The following is a 15,604-nucleotide window of genomic DNA, read 5'->3' as shown; positions in this document are numbered from 1 at the left end:
GATTGCTGGAACTGCCATCGCTAAGCAGAATGGTCATGTAATGTTTCGCTTAATGACCACGTTGCTTAGTGACAGAGTTGCCGGTCCCAATTTGGGTTGATAAGTGAGGACTACCTGTAGTATGACTCAGCAGTAATTTAAAGCTATCATTCTGGGTTTGATCCTATATGTGCTCAGTTATGCATCAATAAGGATACCTCATGCTTAGAAGCCATCCAGTCAAAATTCCTAAAAGCTATAAACACATGTCTCTCAGTGCTGTCACATGGCTCGTACTACTTGGGTTTCCTTTGGAGCTTTGAGTCTGAGACTTTGTTGCCTTAGATTCTGTTCAAGGAAATCCTTTGGTGAACTTCCTTGGTCCATCTTACTTTGTTAGATAGGTTACTTTATTTCCTACAGAAACAAATTAAGCATGATCTGGCATATTGTGGCTTTTCTATTCCATCAGTATCCACCTTGGCCTTGATAAAGCCTTGTCCAATTTAAGCAGAGGATTTGAGATCAAGACATTCAAACTGATAGAGCCAGTGCAATGACCCTCCCGCCTCAGCCCCCGGGCTATCCCTAGACATTTCTTCAACATCTTACGTGCCGTACACAGGAATCTTTTCTCCCTGGCCCCAACTAAAAAGGGTGAAAATGGAAAGGCATACCAGCCTCCCTTATGAAAACCACACTTGCATATGTTTTGATACAGAGGTAGAATCTGTATTGCATGTGCCCTAAAATGCCATTGTAGACTCAATGGCAAACAGATGTTAAAACTCCAATTGTCAGAAAATTTAACTGCTCTTATGATCAATAGGTTACCACTTTCCTTTTATGTGATCAATTTCCAGATATCTCCAAAAAGGTTACATTTCTATCAATATCTATTGTTTATATAAGTCATTTGGTGTCTTCATACTATTAACTGTTTCTGTAAGTATAACTTTTTATTTTTGTTATTTTATGTATTTTTATTATTGGTCTTGGATCATAAATAAAACTAGCCAACCTATAATCACAAACTGTTAGTTGACCATTGGTTAACCATCTTTCTCTAATTAAGAGAAGCTGCTTGACTTGAAAATAACACAGGCTATATTAACCAGTTTTCACTACATTCCATAAAAAAGAAAGTATTTTAGTAAAAAGCTTAAGAGTTGCCATATGATCTTAAACTAATTAAAACTAAAGTTGAAAGTGTTAATTGTTCTTGAATAGAGGAGACTCAAGGTGGTGAACATTCATAAAATAGGACAGACAAGCACATTATTGCCTCTCATTGGAGGTCTCTCTTATTTGAAGGCTGTGTCATGTCTAAAGTAAAAGTAGACTTGTGCTTCATCAGGATACTTTGAGTGGTTTTGGAAAAATTATAGATTTCTAAAACAAAAACATTGTGGACATTTTTGAATAGACAGACTCTGAAAAGGCAAAACGGATATAATAAGCTGCTTTTCAGTGAGGATATCTGGCAGAAGGCAATAAAGAAGTGGATCTTTACTGAAAAATAGCTGGTCAACCAGCTTCTTCAGAAAAAAACACTAACACTAAATTTTTATCAAGGTCATTTGCTGAAGTGGTCTAAAGCCAGAAGAAACTTCATATCAGAATGTTTGATTGGCAGATACGGTAAGGGTCACAGGAAAAGAGCAAAATACATTTTGTGTGTGAAGCCTTGTTCGGCAGTTTGCTCTCACTTTATTGTGCTTGCCATCCTTTTTCTTTACTTTTTATGCTTTATCATAATTTATTTGATTGTTGTGAACCACCCAGAGTCACTGAGAGTCGGGTGGCATACAAGTTTAGATGATGATGATGATGATGATGATGTAAGAGAACTCTAAGCAGCAGATAAAATATATCTCTATTGTAGCAAAACGTTTCAACGAACACAAGAACTAGAAATGCTACCCCTTTTTGAGCCACTTTAAGCCCTGACCTTCTCACGATCGCTGAGCAGGGCAAAACGCCTTTTCTCTTCTTGTTCTTGCTCCAGAAGCAATTGCGCGTCTCGTTCTTCTCGCTCCTGCTGCTTCCGTAGGGCTTTCTGCACCCGTCGGCGTTCTGCCTGTCTGGCTTCCATTTCAGCAGTGAGAGGTCCAGGCACCTGTGGTTACATTGCACACATGAATCAAGCACAATAGGGGAGATCCCAGTAGCAAGCAAAAAATGATCCTAAAGAGGACATTAATCTTCTCTATATCCCACACAAGGCTTTCCTCCCCGTCGCCGTATGAATGCTTCCTGGACAAAATCTGGACTGGACAACTGAAGTGAACATTTAAAGTTCTCAATACCCAAAGATGCCCTTCACTAATGGGTGGGCCATGGGTGGCCCTTTAGCTGTTGGACTGGCAACTGCCATCATTCCTCCCTGACTAAGTTTGTTGGGAGGTATATGAACAAAATAAGAAGGGTCATATGTAGCCCAACTTTAGTTTCCCAGGTCAATGCTTGCTGAATGACTATTCAGTAAGAGAACTGAAAAATGAGAAAAAATGGGCAGTTGGCTGGAGCAAAGAGGGTCAGTAAGCAGCTGTCCTCAAATTCACAAGTACTGGCATTCAGCCCAACTCCTCACACATATATTCAAGACCTTGTTTCCACTCACCTGAGCCCGGGTGTAGTCATACTTCTCCGGCTGTTCACCCATGAATCTACGGAATTCATTACGGGTTTGCTTGTTGGTAGACACACAGTATGGAGGCTGTTCTTGTCTGTCTCTGGAGTGGAGATAGTGGTGCTTTATGAATTAAAAGTCATAGAACGTATACAAGAAGGTGTTCCTTCACTAGTAAGCAATGCTGAGACAAACAGAAGTGAAAACCTTTCCAGCTATGAAATAGGACAACTTGCTTATAGTTTGCTACTCAGAAGACTTAAATGTCCATGTAAATATGTCAAAACAATTTTGACTGCCCTGGTTCTTGTAGAGAATTAATCCCTAATACTTATGAAAGGCCTGACTGGGAGGGAAACTGAGACACTGGAGGAGATGCCACAGAGGAGCTTATTGTTTCTCATCTCACCTGCTTATTGCTAAGTTTGCGAGTCAGATCCCATGCAGAGACTAAATACAGTTTAAGACCAAGGCTAACTCAGACCTCAATATATCCCTCTCCTGATGGACATTACCTGACAGCAGGGTCAGCCCCGCTCTCCAACAGCAGCCGCACAACTGCACTTCTTCCTGCTGCCGCCGCCACATGCAAAACAGTCCAGCCACTCTCATCCAGGGGTGTGTTGAGCAACTGTTTGGTGGCTTTATCACTGCACTCGCTGTCATTTGTTGCATTATTAGCTATCCCCAGAAGATGCTGTAGGGCTCCCACGTCTCCCATTTTACATGCTGTGAACAAGGCATCCTGCACAGTTGTGCTGGGAGCATCTGGGAGGAGGAGAAAGGTATTCAGGGTGTATTTGAGATTATTACTTGGAAGGAGGAGATGGTTGGAATTTATATAGCCACCCTTCTCACATAAAGCACCTCTGGGCAGCTAACACAATAAAAACATCAGTGCAAAACAAAGTATGAAAATAAAGCACATCCAAAAGCATCTAGTCACAGAACCAACCTGCCAGCACAGGATCTTAGTCTAGAATAAAGGCCAAAATGGCCAGTTGGAAGACTATATAATGTACATGTTATCTCACACATGCTCCCACACTCACCTTGAGACTCTTGCCATTCCTGGACCTCAGGTGACTCCGGTCCTCTACATAATGAGGTCTTGGATTCAACATTTCCTGAAGTCTCTGTGTTAGACTCTGTTTCAAAAGTGACAGAACACATACTAGAAGATTCCCTGATTTTAATCAGTCCCTCCAAATCCCTACCTAATATTTTAGCACCAGTAGGATTTAAAAACAGGCGAGATTAAACCTGGCATAGGAAGTTGCTAACCTGCAAATTCTAGCATTCCTCACCACTGGCCATGCTGACTGGGGAAGCCAAGAATTGTAGTTCAGCAACATCTGAAGGTCACGGATTCTCTCCTACTCCAGATGACTCAGATGAAGTTTCAAGACACCACCAACTTCTTAACAGACTACCTCTTTGCCCTATTTTGCCCAGAATCTATAGTTCATTTGCCCCTTGTCTCAGTATGCAAGACTGTGAAAAGAAGTAGCTGCCAAAAAGTCTATCTAGTTCTATAGTTTTGGCTGCTATCCTTGAAGATCATTCCAGGAAGCGATAAACCTAATAGTTATGCCAAAAAACAGGGTCATTATTTCAACCACTTACTTGGCAATGCTTTGGGTTTCCGTCGCCTCTTTTTGCGATTCGGTTTTGGGGTCACTTCAAATTCACGTAGATCAAGTAAATTTAGTGTCTCCTCCACCAGTTCCAGATTTCCTTCCTCTACTTCTACTTCTTCCTCCTCCTCTGTCCTTGCTACAGGGACTGTAGAAAAAATAAACATAGCTCGGTCTTCTCATTTTCAGATGAAAATGGGGAGAGGGGAAGAGAAAGAACGACTGGTTACACCGGTTGTTTAAACTATCCTCATGTACCCAATCAGTCATTACTAAAGTCTGCTATGATCACACCCTATACATTAGTAGACTCTATGCTGTCTGAAACACTTTCCTCCAGGAACTTTTCATTAAAGCTACTCACCACTCTTGGCAGAATCCCCTGTACTTCGTTACCTTCAACACCTGTAATAGTCTTTTCATTCTGTAAGCTAGGAGTCAGAAGGAAAGGATGCCGAAGGTATCTATACTGACCAGAAAGGGTGGTAAAATAGGAATAGCAGTGCATTCCTTCAGTTTCAGAAATGGCTCTCCTACTCACTAGTGCCTTGAGACTGTGTAGATGTTTCATCCTTATGAGCTACTTTGTTCCAGGTCTTCCGAGGAGAACTAATCAGATCTGCCACTGTTGTATTACTTCCTATGAAAGAATCAGAATGTAATTTTGTTTCTAATTTTATTCTGTTTTTTTCCACTTAGAATGCTCAACCTGAGATTACATTTCCGACAGTATCCCAATGGCATAGTTTTGGGCCAAATTTCTGTAACAGAATAGAAAGAAGAGCAGGATAGAAAACCAATGTGCTAGGATAAGGCTAAGAAAACTACTTGCAAAGCTTTTAGAGCCTGGTCAGAAGTATTTGGGTGGTGCTGAAGGGAATAAAGAAATCATTCCAGAGAAAGTTTAATCATTTGACTGGCAGTGCATTATGTACTAAAGCAGCATCTTTAACTGCTAAAAGCCAAGCCAACAACAGAGAAAAATTAAATGACAGCTCACCGTATACTTGCAGACTACTTAAAGCCCCATGCACCCGTTCCACCTCACGGAAGGTGGCTCTTCGGGTGCTGAAAGGAATGCCCCGGATACGTGGGTCACCTCGCTGAAGAGGGCCATGCTTGCTGCTAAAGAAGAGAGCTCGGTTATTATGAGGAGCACGAAGGAAGATGCACTCTGCTTCTTTTAAGTAACTTGTCCAGCTCATCAGCAGCTCCTGAATATCCTGTGGAAAAGTACAATAGGAACAACTCATGCACAATATTCAATGTTGGTGTGAGCCAATTTAGCAGTGATTGGTGGTGTAGTGGTGTAGTGGTTTAGCTACAACGAGCATTGATTTGCAGCTTATATGCAAAATATGATCCACTATTCAAGAGATTCCTGGTACTTTCCTCTCCACAGAACTTCTTTTAATATGAAAGAGGGAATTGTGATGGTATGTGGGAATGACCTTGAGAGACAGGAGGAAGAGCCACAGCCTAGACAACTGCAATGCAAGAGGTATCTCAGCTGACAGAAGGAGAGGGGAGTGGGAAGTGTCTCAGAAGGGACCCTTCCTAGTTTTCTGGAAAGTAAAGTAAAGGAGGGGAGAAGGGCGTTCAACCTGCATGATTCTGTTACTGTAACCTTACAATAAAGTTAGTGTTAGTATTCACGGTCTGTGCTTCTTGTCTGGACTACCTCGCAGGGCTGACAGGAATGCAGACACAGTTCAAATGTTCTGGCAGAACGCATGCTCTGATATGCAAGTATCCATATAACTAGGCTACAGTGATCCATCTTTTTTTATATTCTGTTACTCTGAGATATGTATACGTGTGTGTGTGTCTAACAAGAATCTACAGACGCCCACTAAATTAATTTTATTTTCTCGGGTTGTCATTCTGAAACGATAGGGCCACAGGAAGGATCCAAGACCTCTTCAAACCTCTCCCTTTGCAGGTTTACTCGGTTGCAGACTCACTTTAAGCAGAGAAGCCTCATTGTAGCGCCGTAATGAGGCACCAGCAGATTTCGGCATTGTTCCTTGAGCATCCCTCACTCCTTGGGCTGTACCTCGTCGAGCTCGCACAGTGTACCGATGGAAAGTCTTGTGTGCCAACACCTCGTTCCTGGGAATGAAGGGAACATATAAGCCTTCAGCTAAAGTGAGCACCTAGGACCATTCAGAAAAATACACAGTCAAATGAATTCAGGGTTTATCCCACAGATAGGTGATGGGGAACCTTCCTTGCTACGCAAATGTGTAATATACCCACATGCTCGCCATTCCCTGTCCCACCAGTTCCCTCCCTCATGTGAATTGCCATGACATCAACATCAAGGCTAGCCCGGAAACTTATGCTCTTTCCCTACATTTTACCAAAGACCGCCTGCAATGAAAGGAAAGGCTCCATTGCAGCTTGGCAGAGGCTCAGCAGCAGCTCCCCCATTACTGAAACTTGGTAGATTCTACTGTCTTTTTTAATACTTTCACCTCTCTCTGTTAACATTTACAAACATTGTAATGTTTGCCTGAAGGAAAATAGATACCAAGTAGTATCTCACATTGATTTCAATCATTGGGTCTAAACAAAAAAGAAAAATAAATTATAAGTCAGTGTTACCGTATACATGTACAGTGTATGTATGTATGTATGTATATATGCAGAAGCAACTTTTATACTTTTTTTACTGCAAAATGTTGAATTTAAAACAAAAAGACTATCATTCTAAAATTCAGGCTAATACCATTCTGCTGATAATCAGAGAATCAGGTAGCCTCAGTGAAATTGTTTAAGATGATCTCTGAGAGATCATAGATTAAAACTAAGTAAGTTATATCACAATTGCATGCTAAAGAATCTCCTCATTCATGCCTCTCATCTCAGGCCACCTCCTCCTCCTATTTTCTGACCAAAATTTTTAAATGACTTATGAAATCCTGGGCCACAGAAAGTGAGACTGGGTTTCATTTTATTCTAATTGATTTCATCCTCAAGAGAAGTGATAAAAGGGTGGTAACTAATTCAAGGATTTGGGGGGAAGGAGGATTCTTCCATCCAGGGAGAATTCTCGTATTTGCTCCTCACCTCAGGAATCTCCTTTCTTTCTATCTCCCTTCTTGCTTCAGAAGAGGCTAAGCCAGTGTCCATTATGTGCATGCATAGAGATAGAGATGCAGATGCAGATACAGATGCAACTGAATAAACTTTGTACGTCATGATTTATAGAACAAGCCAAACAGCCTGGTTGAAATTATGCTGAGCAAAACCAAGAATGGCTTAGTGCTATGTATGAGCCAGGCCACAGTGTCCTTCAGCCTTCTAACAGATCTCATTTACAGTGCAGAGAAGACCCACCATGACAGTGAGACCCTCCAGTTCTTACCCCCGAAAAACAGCTCCAGCAAAGTGACCCCCACCAGCCATCAGGATAACCCAGGAGGTTCTGGGGTTCTGCCTCTGAAGGGATGTCACCAGCTCTGCAGGCTCTTCTAAACTGCCCTGGAAATATACCACTTCAGTCAGTGAAAGGTCGCAAACTGAGCAAAAAAACATATTCTCAAACTGGCCATTTGATCTTTAGGGATCTTTAGGGTATTCTTGGCCTGCAGAGGAATGCTAAAATTTTTATGTAAGGGAAATTCTGTAGTTCCAAGCCAGTATACAAGTACAAAAAGTCAAAAGTAGTGGTTCCAAAAGGATTTTCTTTTCCACAGAAGTTTGGGAAGTTGGAAAACCACAACCATTCATCCCACAGAAAAGAACAATTCTTTCCTAGGAAACAGTAACTATTAGAAGGGAGAAATCATTTCTGGGAGGGAAAATAGCAAAATGGGACAACATAGGACATTCAACCCATTCAAATATTGCTTTGTTTAAACACAGCCAACTTAGAATGGTTTTGAGTGGGTCTGTTTGGTTCAAAGCTTGAAACAAAATGTGTTTTTATTTTATAAACAGCCCTATTAGAAATGTGCTGGCAGAAAAAAGTCACAACCAGACTAGGGCAACTGACAAAGAGAGATACAGGTAGTCTTTGTTTAGTGACTGCCTCGTTTAGCAACCGTTCACAATTATGACAATGATAAAAAAGTAATTCTGCAACCAGTCTTTGCATTTATGACCTCTGCAGGTCTGTAAAGCATAGGAAAACTGAAGTAAGATCATAAGCATAGTCATTGTTTCACTTAGTGACTGCTTCACTTAACAACCCAGCTGCCAGTCCCAGTTGTGGTTGCTAAATGAGGACTACCTGTATTCTAATGTATTAACCAAAAGAATTGAAGTTTAATAGCAGCCTCAGCTGGATGAGATAACAGTATTACTCAGAGACTTGAAATGCTTGGAAGGGAGGTGGTAGCCCATGAAAGCAGAAGACAAGGTGGAAAAAACAACAGCAGTTACTGATATTGCAGCACACATTGGACTACTTAAAACCTGGATTGGATGTCACATGTGTGTTCTTTTATGATAGGCAGCTGAAAAACCAAGTCATTTGCTGATGGGCAACTAGTGACTAAAAGGAGGCAAAAGCTAGAAGAAGAACAAGACCAAATAGGCTGTTAGCCGTAGTGTTTTCTGACATGCCTTTGTAGTGTTTAGCAGCACGCAGCGAAAGACTGAGATGAGCTGGGCTTCGGAGTTTCTGAACAGTACCCGCTGAGAGCGTGGATTGCAATAGCCAGTTCCTTTTCTTTCACTGTTCAGACAAGATTGTGATTCAGATTCAGTATCTGACTCACAGTCACTGGAATCAGAACCAGAGATACTGGAGACATCATCTGTGTACAAGGCAATGAAAAAAAAAGATAACCAAGCTAGAAATCTCATCATCAGAAGTCTTTTTGCTCCTTCCAAGAGCCAAAGAGCTTCTGCTAAAGAATTAGTCCATACCATTAATGCTAGAAGTTTTCCTCCTTAAGACCTCAGTGGGGTAAAAAATGATCAAAACGCCTTTCGATCTAAAGCATTAAACTCCCCTATGTATTATCTCAGCAGAAGTTTCACTAAAGTCAAATAGAAAGGATTCACACACTACAGTGGTAATACAACATCAGATAATCAAAGAATGAATATAAGTGCTGGGATAGGACTGCAAAAAAGATAAATGCTATTTTTAGGCTGCATCTATTGAAATATAATTTCCAATCATGAGAATTAATGAGTGATACCAGGGATTCACTTTTACTAATCTGTTAATGATTCCACAGCTGAATTATTGGAATCTTCCTGCTAGGCCAGAATGATAGTTGATTGAAATAATAAGAATTACGAGAATGCTCAAGCAATAATGGCCCTATCTGTGTATTTCTCCTCACCTGCTTGAGTCTTTGCCTCAAATTCTTCAGCTGTGAGCATCTGACGTCCCAGCAATCGCTGTTTTAGGTTGAAGCGATGCCAATCTAACCGATAATGCTCCTTCTGAATAGAAATAGTAAGTAGTTCAAAAGATTGCCACATGTACCAGGTTTTCTGTGGTGTACAACGGATGAGCAAAGGCTGTCTTAATGAAGCTGGAATGCCTTTAGGACTTTTCACCTAGTAACTACAATTCCCATCAATACATGGCCTATTTTTGCAGTGATCTAAAGAACTTAAAACCCTCAGATTTCATGTGAGGCAAAAGACACTGTCCTGTTCAGAGAGAAGATACTTTTTACAGAGCACAGTTCAGTAATGCCCACCTGATCATCTCGATTCTCAAAAGCCCTTGAGCAAACAGAGCAATACATCCGGTCTGATACCTCTAAGACCAATTTAGCTTGCTGGAGTTCCTTGGTCTCTGCAATGAACAGTAGAACAATGGGCATTGATAATGGCATTAATACAAAATCATGCGATGAATGTATGCCTTTATCAAAATTCATTCAGAGAAGGGGACACAACTTTTCATCAATCACAGAAAGGAACGCAGTAACTGTGCTAGAAATTGATTATGCCAACCTTAAAACTGAAATGAAAACAGAAATTTAATAAATACACCAATCCTGTCATATGGCTCACTAAGAAGAATTCAGTTCAAGAATTCAAAAATTAATATGACTTATATATCTGAATTGCAATATTCCCAGGTAGAAAACATCAAGTAACAAATTAGAGAGGATTCAAAGAAGGGTAGCGAGGATGATACAAAGACACAGCCAGTGAGAATGAGCTGAAGGATTTGGGATGTTCAGTCAGGAGAAAAGAAGATTAAGGGGAAACATGACAGTCATGCTCAGGTACATAAAGGGAAACTATATAAAAGATGGACACAGAAACTAGGATCGGAAATAACAGTTGCAGCTACCTAGATGGTTTAAATACAAGGAAAACTTCCTGATGGTGAGATACGTACAAGAATAGATCAGTCTACCTATGAAGGTCATCAGCTCTTCATCTCTGGAGGTTTTTAAGAAGGCACTAGACAGTCACCTCTCATGAATGGTTTAACTGGCTTTCCTGCACATTACAGAGGGTTGAACTAAATGATCCTTGTGGTCCCATCCAAGACTACAATTCAATTATTCTATCAGCTCTGGGGTGCTAATTTCTGAATAACCAATAGATAGCAGAAAAGAGGCACAAAGCATTCAACTTCTTTGCTGCCATCTAGTGGTCATCCAGACTGTTGAGTCCAAACATGGCATGTAGAAGATAGGTCAACATTTCAAAGAATGTCAAGTATATCTCAATGTTCCAAAGTCTGAAGTTTCTGTTAGGACAATCTACTATATGAACAGCAGTCAGTTATTCATTTGTAGTACTTACCTGTGGCCCAATAGTTAGCTAACTCAAGCATTAATTTTCCAGGTTCTAGAGAACCTTTTCAGGTGTTCTAAGCAAGCTAAAATGGAAAAAACAGCCAACTAACTTGAAAACTCAAGACTCAATAACTTTACAAATCCGGGAAACAAGTGACCATTGGCCAGATCTCCCCACCCACATCTACAGCATTTTCTGCCCTCAAATTCAGCACCTGGAACTGCCAATGAAGTGATATCTCCTGTTGATTCAGTGACAAGGCAAAGTCCATTCATTAAAGCTGTATTCTGAGCAGCCTCAAACACAGACAAAGTTTCAACAGGTTGCATGATCTGAAAAGATGGAGGAAAATCAGCAAATTTCAAGAACAAAGATAAACATAATTGTGACATCTTTAAATTCAACAAGGGCTTCTGAAAATGATGCAAACTACCTCTCTCTGCCTCCAATACGCAGTACTAAAGGACAGGAAAGAGCCAGTTTGGTGTAGTGGTTAAGGCACTGGGTTCGAAACTGGGAGGCAGTGAGTTCTAGTCCTGCCTTAGGCGCAAAGCCAGCTGGGTGACCTTGGGCCAGCCCCTCTCTCTCAGCCCTAGGAAGAAGGCAATGGCAAACCACTTCTAAAAAACCTTGCCAAGAAAACTGCAGGAACTTGTCCAGGCAGTCTCCAAGAATCAGACACGTTTGAATGGATTAAAAAAAAAAAGGACAGGAAGATGCATGCCTAGAGCTACCAATACCATTCTTACCTAATTAGATTAATATATTATTATAATTACAAGAATTACATCTGTTTCTAATAGTAAGACACAGCAATAAAAAAAGCTTTATTTCCTACATAGGTTCCCTGTTTTACAGTGAGAAATACCCTGAGAAGAGGATATGGAAAGGATTATCAAGAACCCTTCAGCTACATTCCATAAACAAGGAAGCCTATAAGGGATAGTAAATCTAGTGCTATAATTTCCCCCCCATATATAGCATTTCTATGGGCCCTGAACAAAATCCAATAACCAAGCTGCTGTTCCTTACTACCTTGACATGGTGGGATGGTTCAGTGATCCTGAGATTAATGCCAGAACAACCACTGGTTTCTGTTAGAGTATCCTTGGAATTGAGATCTACAAAATGATAGGGCTAAAATCACCCACCCTTATTATGTTCTAATTGCTGGTTCTCCCCAGATGGCTCCTAGTTATCTCTGTAACGTCTTACATGTTCTACATAGACTTTTTTACCTTGGCTTGAATTGGCTCACTACTTACTATGGAGCAACAGGAAAATACACTAGTCTCCCATACAATAACCATTAAGATACAGAGATTGACACGGTAACCTATCCCACGAAAGGGGAGAGGCCGCATAGGCTCAATCCGATCCAAAGCCTCGGCAGCCCTCTTTTGCCAAGTGGCAACCAAGGTGTCAGATGGAATGTGCAGCAGACCAGCAGGATCAATCACCAGATCCCTCTGAAACCCAGCAAGGCAGACCAATCTAATAGGTCCAGCCTCCCTGCTGTGGATAGTGGTGCCGGAGAACCTCATGGTAATTGGGGCTTGATCTGACCGTGACAACAGGGACACCAGAGGTTCCTCCAATTCCAGATCACATTGCCACTGCTCTGACAGGAAAACCAGATTAGATGTGTGACCACTGTCTTGTGTTAGGCTCTGGATGACCTGGGATAGGCCCATGGCTGTCTTGGTAGCCATGAACTCCTGACCAGCCTATGACTCCACTCCCAGAGAAGGCAGATTGACATCTCCCTGAAACGTAAGTCTGGGGAACTCCACCACCAGCCCGGTAATGGAGTCAAGCAGCTCAGGCAAGGAGGTTGCTATGCAGCAGGAAGGTTGGTACAGCAGCAACAGTCCCAACTGATCCCTAGGGCGCAACTTAATGAACAGGGTCTCACATCTGGCAACCCATGGAGCAGCGCCCCTGAAAGCCTTAAGAGACTCCTGGATGATAATCGTCACACCTCCACCCTTGCCCTAGAGTCTCAGCTGATGCCCCACCCAAAAACCCGCTGGGCACATTTCTAAAAGGGCCAGCCCCCCTTCCAGACCCAGCCAGGTCTTGGTAATACATGCCAGGTCGGCCCTCTCATCTGTGATTAAATCACAAATGAGGGAGGGCTTATTACAGGCCAGCCGGCATTTAGTAGCAGCAGCCAAAAGTCAGGGCCTCTGAAGATCTGCTGACCAGGCACAGGGGTTGAGTTTGGGGAGCTGGAACAAGGACTCATATAGTTAGTATGTGGAATATGAGAAGCATGAATCAAGAAAACCTTGAAATTATCAAAATAGAAATGAAACATTCTCAATTGGATGTTCTAGGAATAAGTGAACAGATGGAATAAAATGGGCCATTTTAAATCAAATGATTACATTTGATTTAAATGATTACATTACGTTCAGGGAATGAGGAGGCCTTATAATATACTGGAGTGGGAGAGTTACTCAGAAAGGGCACTACTGACTATGTGCTTGGCTGTAACCTAATAAATGACAGAATCGTATCTTCTACAATTAGTGGATATTCAGTGAACATTAATATTACAGGAAGCTAGGTGTCTACTAAAGGCACAATAATAAAAGACACTATGAAAAGAAATCTATGTCTAATTGCATGAGATACTAAATATAATACCAAGAAGGATGTAGTACGCTAATACAGAAGTTGGAAAAATAGAAGAACTTGGAATTACAGCAAGATTTGGAGTGGATAAATGGAACTTTTTGATGATAATTGCTTTAAGCAACAAGAATGCAGACTTTACACACAAACATCAGAAGATGCACTAAATTGGATTAAAATAATTATGTAATAGGAAAGAGAAGATGGAGATGTACAATTCAGTTAGCTAGAGTACCTGTAGGTGCAGATTATGGAACATACCATAATTTATTGGTGTCAGAATATCAAAAAGAAGAGATGTGCCAGCAAGATTTGATCCAAAGAATATACAATCATAAAGTAAGATGAAGGTAAGGAACATTTTCAATATCTGAACATGTGGAAGAGAACCTGAGGCATTGTGGGAAGAGAAAAGAGACATTATTGAAACTGATAGGAAAAAAACCCCCAAAATTTCAAAAAGGAAAAGATCCAGGTGGCTTTAGAACAAGCTATAATAGCCAAAGACAGATGGAGGATTAAAGCTTTAAACAAGAAAGATGTAGAGTGACTGAACACATTCTTCCAATATGTTGCAACAAAAAAACAAGGAAAAACACCTCAGTTAAGAATACCAACAAATTGAAAAAAATAGCAAGAAAAGGTAAATGAACCACATTTTAAGGTAACAGAAACAAAGAAAATTTAAAAGTAATGTAGGAATACCTACAAGTAACCACTGGAGAGCTATAATAGACAAAAGAGTTAAAAGAAGATGGAAATACTATCCTTATATACAGGATTCTAGAATGACACACAGTTACAGAGAGAAAACATACATTCAGGAGCCAACTCAGTTAGAATACTATGTACAGCACATACCAGACACAGATGAAATACTCACTGAGTATTAAAGCTATCATTTTTAAGATATGGAACAAAATGATGCGGCCTAGAGACTGGAAAACATCAGTGTATATATCTCATTCTGCTTAAGTTTTTAAAAGAATAGTGAGAGAAATGTCAAATGAACAGGCAGATTTCAAAAAAGGCAGGACATAGAATCAGATAATTATGACAAGATGGATAATGAAGAGAGCAAGAAAATTTGAGGAGGTTGTTGCTTTTATTCAATACGGCAAGGCCACTGATTGCTTAGGTCGTATCAGAATATGCAATATATTCAGACTAATGGGAGTGCCAGAACATCTTTGAGAAATGCAGATAACACAGCTTTTGTTATGAACATAAAAATGGAAAGTAAAACATTTGGGTTAATGTTAAATAATGTCAAGCAGTATGCTCGAGAACTTACAGCTGACGGTGAGGAAGTGAAGATGAGATGTTTTCACAAGATGGACGGTGTGCTGGAGAAGTAAAGAGGCGATTAATCCTAGAGAGGAAGACAAACATATACATCCTGAAAGGCTATTTCTGTAACAACAAACAGCAGAATGGTTAAAGCTGTCATCTTTCCGTGATGATGTATAGCTCTGAAAGGTAGATAGTGAGAAAGAGTGAAAGGAAAAAGATATACCTTTGAACAATGGAGCTGGAAATCGTTTCTAAGGGTACTGTGGACTGCAAGAAGAGCCAGTCAATCAATCCTGGATCAGATAAAGACTGTTCCCTTGAGGCGATGATCTACAAGTAGAAATACACATACAGTAGTTTCATAGTGCGATGCGGGTAGATGATGGACTAGATAAAATTATTTGGCGAAGTTGAGATAAGTCAAAGAAGGGGGAAACAACAGACACGGTGGATAGACAAAATCAAAAAGACTGCTGGAATGTCCTTCGAAGAACTACACTTGTTACTAGGCAGGTCGAAACTGTGAGCCTTTGTCCATGCTGTTTGTCTCAACCGTACCTAGTATTCCCTATCGTCAAGACACAAAATAAGTGTGGGGGCAACATTAAAAACACATGTATAATCACTTTTCTTAACCTACAGACCACCAGCTGGCGGGCTGCAGCCACTGTCATCCTCACAACGTTTTTGAGAG

The 15,604-nt window shown here is 40.8% G+C and overlaps 1 protein-coding gene across 2 annotated transcripts in view; it reads right to left on the bottom strand.

The window, feature by feature from the left end:
- ANKZF1 (ankyrin repeat and zinc finger peptidyl tRNA hydrolase 1) overlaps positions 1-15,604 on the bottom strand; it is a 19,567-nt gene extending 3,963 nt beyond the window's left edge. The window contains exons 1-15 of one of the 2 annotated variants that reach the window (XM_063288934.1): positions 15,134-15,604; positions 14,912-14,989; positions 11,192-11,309; positions 9,918-10,015; positions 9,552-9,654; positions 8,890-9,014; positions 7,619-7,734; positions 6,213-6,360; positions 5,249-5,471; positions 4,790-4,888; positions 4,238-4,396; positions 3,664-3,759; positions 3,127-3,379; positions 2,603-2,714; positions 1,931-2,098 (exon numbers count right to left, since the gene is read on the bottom strand). In XM_063288934.1, the coding sequence (XP_063145004.1) occupies positions 1,931-2,098; positions 2,603-2,714; positions 3,127-3,379; positions 3,664-3,759; positions 4,238-4,396; positions 4,790-4,888; positions 5,249-5,471; positions 6,213-6,360; positions 7,619-7,734; positions 8,890-9,014; positions 9,552-9,654; positions 9,918-10,015; positions 11,192-11,306 (1,815 nt within the window). In that variant the 5' untranslated portion in view covers positions 11,307-11,309; positions 14,912-14,989; positions 15,134-15,604. Of the gene's footprint in view, positions 1-1,930; positions 2,099-2,602; positions 2,715-3,126; positions 3,380-3,663; positions 3,760-4,237; positions 4,397-4,789; positions 4,889-5,248; positions 5,472-6,212; positions 6,361-7,618; positions 7,735-8,889; positions 9,015-9,551; positions 9,655-9,917; positions 10,016-11,191; positions 11,310-14,911 lie in introns of both variants that reach the window. The other variant, XM_063288932.1, reaches the window with a different exon arrangement.

This window comes from Candoia aspera, chromosome 1 (genome assembly GCF_035149785.1).
Source record: "Candoia aspera isolate rCanAsp1 chromosome 1, rCanAsp1.hap2, whole genome shotgun sequence".
In the NCBI taxonomy this organism is placed as follows: Eukaryota; Metazoa; Chordata; class Lepidosauria; order Squamata; family Boidae; genus Candoia; species Candoia aspera.
This window is presented reverse-complemented; position numbering and strand designations above follow the sequence as displayed.